At 48.3% G+C, this 6,178-nt stretch overlaps 1 protein-coding gene across 1 annotated transcript; it reads right to left on the reverse strand.

Moving 5' to 3' along the window:
• Nucleotides 1–700: 700 nt before the first annotated feature.
• Nucleotides 701–2,310, reverse strand: LOC120953393 (NADH-ubiquinone oxidoreductase 49 kDa subunit-like). The gene has a single exon (XM_040373278.2). It carries the CDS (start codon nt 2,180–2,182, stop codon nt 767–769), a length of 1,416 nt encoding a protein of 471 aa, XP_040229212.2. The 5' UTR covers nt 2,183–2,310; the 3' UTR covers nt 701–766.
• Nucleotides 2,311–6,178: the final 3,868 nt, after the last annotated feature.

The raw sequence follows: 6,178 nt of genomic DNA on the forward strand, positions 1-6,178 counted from the left end.
CCATGCAACCGAGTATTTAGAAGAAAAAAAGATTCCTCATATCAACCGACCTCCAAATCGTGCCGAGGTCGATCCCATAAATTTCATCAACCAAAAATCACGATCCTCCCAGCTCGGGACATTTTTATACGTGTTCACCTCGTCTCCCGAACGTTTGGAAGCCGTTGAAGAACCGACCGGCAGGACAACAACAACAGGTACGAAACTGTTGCGGTGAAAGCTATGTACTCTACCCAGTCCTATATACTGCTGCTTCTGCTGTCTCTTCTCATGTGCCTGCCGTAATGGCGGCATTCAGACGGCACCGGCCGGCAAAATAAACCACCGCGCAACACACAACACATACCGGGGATGATGGGAGAGAGTTCCCCACCAAAATAGGATGCTCTTGGGGGAAATTTACCATTACTCACTAGTTCTCTCTGATTATCTTGCCAAGGAAAGCTATGCTCTCCCATCGGCGTTTGGAGCATTTTTCCGATGAAAAGGGTTTTTCCTTTCTCACTGGAACAGCTGAGTAGTGTTCGGTTGCTCACTGTTTTTTTTTCTCTCGGGGATTTTCCATCGGGGGTTTCCCGATTTTCGTGAGTGTTGTGGCTGTAATGGATGAATGAGAAAGGCGAATGAATTATTGTAATAGAAATATTTGCTTGTAACCAGGTTTTACGCTGAAGCTTTTGTATTTGTTATGATTTATTGCAATTAACAGATATAATACTGAAATTTATTTATGTCATTCATTTTTGGCCATTTGCAACGACCCATCTTAGCGATCAATCTCACCAAACACGACATCTAGCGTGCCGATAATGGCCACCACATCCGCCAGCATGTGATGCCGTCCAATCTTGTCCAGCGCCGCCAGATGGGCAAAGCCGGGCGCCTTAATCTTGCACCGATACGGCTGACTAGACCCGTCCGACACCAGATACACACCGAACTCACCCTTTGGCGCTTCCACCGCTGTGTACGTGGACCCGGGCGGCACCTGATACCCCTGCGTAAACAGCTTAAAGTGATGGATAAGCGCCTCCATCGATTGTTTCATCTCGGTGCGGGACGGTGGCGATATCTTCCCATCGTCCGTCTTAATCTCACCGGCCGGCATCCGATTGAGGCACTGGTCGATAATGCGCAGCGACTGGCGCATCTCCTCAATGCGGCACAGATACCGATCGTAGCAGTCGCCCTTCGTACCGATCGGTACATCGAACTCCATCTGATCGTACGCATCGTACGGTTGCACCTTCCGCAGGTCCCACTTAATACCGGAACCCCGCAGCATGACACCGCTGAAGCCATAGTTCAGCGCATCCTCGGCCGTAACGACCCCAATGTTCACCGTCCGCTGCACCCAGATCCGGTTGCTCGTTAGCACATCTTCCACCTCGTCCAACCGTTCGCCGAACCGTACCGCAAAGTCGTAGATATCGTCCAGCAAACCGAGCGGAATGTCTTGCGCGACACCACCCGGCCGAACGTAGGCGGCGTGCATGCGCGCCCCCGACACGCGCTCGTAAAACTCCATCATTTTTTCCCGCTCCTCAAACAGCCAGAAGAAGGGGGTCAGCGCTCCCACGTCCAGTGCGTGCGTACCGATCGCCATGATGTGGTTGAGGATGCGTGTGATTTCCGCAAACAGCACACGGATGTACTTCGCCCTCGGCGGGATCTCAATGTTGAGCAGCTTTTCCACCGCGAGCGAGTAGCACTGCTCGTTGCACATCATCGAGACGTAGTCGAGCCGGTCGAAGTAGGGCAAAGCCTGCACGTACGTCTTGTACTCGATCAGCTTCTCGGTGCCGCGGTGCAGCAGCCCAATGTGCGGATCCGCACGCATCACCGTTTCGCCGTCCAGCTCCAGCACCAGGCGCAGCACACCGTGGGCAGCCGGATGCTGCGGCCCGAAGTTGATCTTCAGATTGCGTACCTGCTTCTCGACCGGGGCAATCTTGCTGTTCCAGGGCGGAAGCTTCCAGCGTGCAGTTACGTGGTCCGGGTACATTACCGGGCCTTTGAATTGTTCGATGAACTGTTCGTCCGGAAACCATTTGCCCGCCGCACGGGCTGGCTGCTGATGCAATCGGTACGGAGCGGTGACATTTTGCAGCAGCCCACGACCGACTACGTAAACAGTCGTTGGTGTTCGCTTTGCTGCGGCGTTTAACACACAGAATGCCATCTTGGTGGTTTGTTTCGTTGTTTTATCATCCACTTTTCTGTCCTGAATGCCGGTTTTTACTACGATTATTGGAATAGAGTCTGCACAATGCACAAGCTGTGGGAATAGGATGCTCCCGTTCTCGACATATCCCGTCCTCGACTACTATTTGACAGCTGTCACTGTGGCGAATGACAGATGTGAACGCACTAGATTTTGAAATATACGTTGACATGGATATCCTTTCAAGATTCTTCATATCATAATTTAATTTTCCGATTAGACATTTTCAACATTTTCAATTCTCCACCGAGATTTTTCAATAAATCATTTAACTCAAAATAAATTAAAACGACAACTTTTTCTTTATTCTTCACATCTTTACCCGTGGCATCGATCGTTACACAGATGGTTTTGGGAAGGGAAAATGAACTCTGGCAACGGTATCTCGCAGGATTCTTGCACTCTCGCACTCGATATCTCACTCTCTCACTCTCCGTAGAACGAGTCACTCACATTCCTTTACATCGCGGTACATCCTGAGACGAAGGGACAGGATTCACTTTCGCGTTCGTGTGCAGTTCCGTCGTGACCGTTCAGTCGTGCAGAAGTGTTTGGAAGAGCATCGTCATTGTTGGTTGGTATCGTACAAAGTGTATTAAGTGAAAGTGATCAAACAAAGTGTGAAATTAAGGGAGCAGATTCTTTACAGTGTAATGACCCAAGATATGAACAACTGGTGTGATGTGATTCATACAGTGAATGAGATCCTTCTCAACTGAAAATGAAGAAATGTATTTCAAACAATTCGTGTAGAATTCCCATGCACTCAGACCCGGTAGTGTAAGAATCGTCTAGATTCCACAAGTGCAAGCCTCGGTAAAAGTGCAACGTAGCTTGACAAAGTGCACATGACTGCCGCACACCAGGGGGAGGAGGGTTGTGTTGGTGGGCTGCATTTCCATATTTAAGACACTGTGTGCATTGGTTTTGTGCTTGATTCCATTTACATATTCAACTTATCCTCTTTTTTGCTCGACTCAAAGTCGGTGGATTTGCAGGGATAATATACTGACCCGATTGTCATTCCCCTATCCTATTTCCTCTTTTTTTTTAATCTGCCTTAGTTCCCCCTCCTTCACTCGACACACTTCAACAGTGAACCATCCCTTTCCGGAGATAGGGAGTACTTAGCCGTCCTCGCTGTTTCGCTGCCCTCCCCGGTGTTGCCTATGTTCAACCCTCGCTCGTAGCTACTAACACCGTGGAACCACGGTTTTTGTGTGCATCTTGGGCATTGCCTTTCTTGTTTCAAGTTGACAGCTTCAACCTTTACCATCCTAGCTTCTTGTTGTGACTGTTTCCAGCGGCCTCCAGTCCATCTTGTATTCCCCCTCAAAAAAGAGGGGCAAAAAGCAAAGCAAAACGGACCGCCTGACAGAATCAGAGCAGGCTTCGTGTCGGTGTGTGTCGTCGTGTGGCATATGACAGCTTCACACAGTCAGTCCGTGTGTGTGATTGTGTTTGCATGAGTGTGTGTGTGGTCGTGATCAGTGTGTCAAGTAAAATCGTGCCCAAGAGTTAACTAAGTGAAGGACGAAGCAGGAAGCGGCTGGGCAGCCGCTGGCAGCCGGAGAACAGCATCGCGCCGAGAACGGGCCAGCGAGGGTTGGCAGATTTTGACATTCAGCTTGACGCAGTGCAAGACGGAAAGAAACACGTCACGAAACGGTGAGTAAATTTACATTCCATCTCCTCCCCGCTATTCAACGGCGAAAAGAACTGATTCAGGATGGACAGATGACTAGGGTATAGGATAGGATACTACTCCATCTAGCCCGGGCAGTGCGTTGTAAGCGGGGCAACGGAATACGCTTTTGTGCAGCGCGCGAGAGCATGTGTAGTAGTAGTACCGTTGCAGGGCTGTTCGTTTCTTTTCCCGGTATCGCCACTTCAAGCCCACTCCAGGCAGTACTGCTGAGGCGAGCAAAAGTTTTCCCCTCTTCCATTGCATGGCCTACTGCGGCGTGGAAGGTGGAAGAAAAAGTCAAGCAACTCAAAGACAAGATGCACATATGCACATAAAAGGAATGGGTTTCGCCTTTCGTTCGCTCTGGCAACCGTAGGCATCGTTGTTTTTTGCTGCAATTTCAAACGAAGAGCCTTGCAGTGACAATGAAAGAGGGCTCACAGCCATCCGGTGTTGGGTGCTTGTCATGTAAAGGGTGTGCCGGTGTGTGTGTGTCTGGTTGTAATCATGCTCGCGAATGTAGACAGTTTTACCTGGCTGGCTGGTGTCCCGTGAGGTCGAGAAGAAAGAAATGCCTCTCCATATTCGTTGCGTCGTGTAGGAATAAAAAAGGTTTGCGAGCCACACTGATAGATACACTGGTAGATAGAAAGAAAACAAGCGTGGCCCCCTTGAAGCTCAACCCCACGATCAAGCAGCATCCGGTTGATGAACGCCGGCTTCTTCGCGGTGCTTTCGATCATAACGGTGGGATGCACGGCGCACCGACGACTGTCGGCACAGAACCCGTTGTTTGTAATCATAATAATGGATATTATTGTGTGGGTATATGGGTCTTTTCGGTAGAGTAGGTGGAAGATGGAGGTGCTGCTGATAGGACAGAGAAAACCTCCAGTTATCTGGCTTCATTTTGCCCTGCCTTTTGGACACAAAGCGACGGCTCAGACGGCTCAGACGGAATGGGCGCGCTTTCGAGAGGATTTTTCGTCAAGTTTGCTTCCCCTCCCCCTGTGTGTGTGTGTTTGTGCAGGGTGGCCACGAGCAAAGGAAGGGGGAAAATTCACCCAACTCTTAGCCGAAGTGGACGATAAGGACAAATCCTTTCACCAGACAGGCACCGATAGCGGCCGCTCGAGCACGTGCACATCCTTGGCGCGTGGAAAAATGACGGTGAATTAAAAGCAGCAGCAAACCCACCCAGGAGTGAACACTTGGGGTAGGAAAAATCACGCTCAGGCGAGAGGCTACGTGCATGGGTTACGTGCATTGTGGTGAAGCATCGCCGCTGCTTGCTTACGGAAGCGATTTTGTCTTGCAGGAGAATACTCCATTATTTTCCCCATGAGGGAGCGATGCTATAATGCTCTGGTGTATGTGTGTGCCTGTGATTTCGTGTGCATAGGTGTTGAGTCGAATGGCAAATGCAAACAAAACAGAGGCTAAGGAGGTGCATTCAGGCCACAGTGGATGTGTTGCGCAATGTGTTCAATGTGTTAGAACGTTGCAGCAGGAAAGATGCATTTTGAGTTGAGAGTAGCCGGGAATTTGAATATTGAAGTTATTTTTATCGTATTCTATTGTTTGTTTATTCAAACATTTTGGGCTTTATTTTTATTGTAAACTAAACAATTAGTCTTCTAAGACTTTGGTAATATAAAAATAACCTTTAAGTTTCCCATTATTGCTAGTTCTGTGTCCGTTATAGGAAAACATACAAGACGAGATATTAAGATTTTACGCTTGAATGTTTCATAATGCGGATTTTATGTAATAGATTCGTTTTTAATTCAAACTGTACAGCGAAATAAATCAATCATCCCAGCATTATAGATTGAACGTCCAACTACAATGGCCTAACGTCGTAAACCGATTTGAGGCCGATCGAAAACTTTTGACCATGATCCTTATTTTAGCCACAAAGCCGCTTCGTATTCTGTGCGAAGCAGATAAGAAGTAAAAGTGTGTGTGTGAGAAAGAGAGAGAGAGAACGAAAAATAAAAGTCCCAAACTAATATCTTGTACCGGTCACCAGTATCCTTTCCCCTTTTTGACCATTGTTGGCCTTCAGTTGTACGAATCAAATGTAGTGGGAAGAGGAGCTGAAATAAAATAATAATAAAAAAAATCCACAAGAATAGTCGAAGCCAAATATACACCCGACATTGGAATTGAAAGAAAAGGTCACTGCCAGCGCGAGCCCGGTATCGACCGACCGGAAAAGATTAACCCTTCGCTTTCCGACGGCGCGTTGTAAGGGAAGACAGGAA

Source organism: Anopheles coluzzii, chromosome 2, assembly GCF_943734685.1.
Source record: "Anopheles coluzzii chromosome 2, AcolN3, whole genome shotgun sequence".
Classification (NCBI taxonomy): Eukaryota; Metazoa; Arthropoda; class Insecta; order Diptera; family Culicidae; genus Anopheles; species Anopheles coluzzii.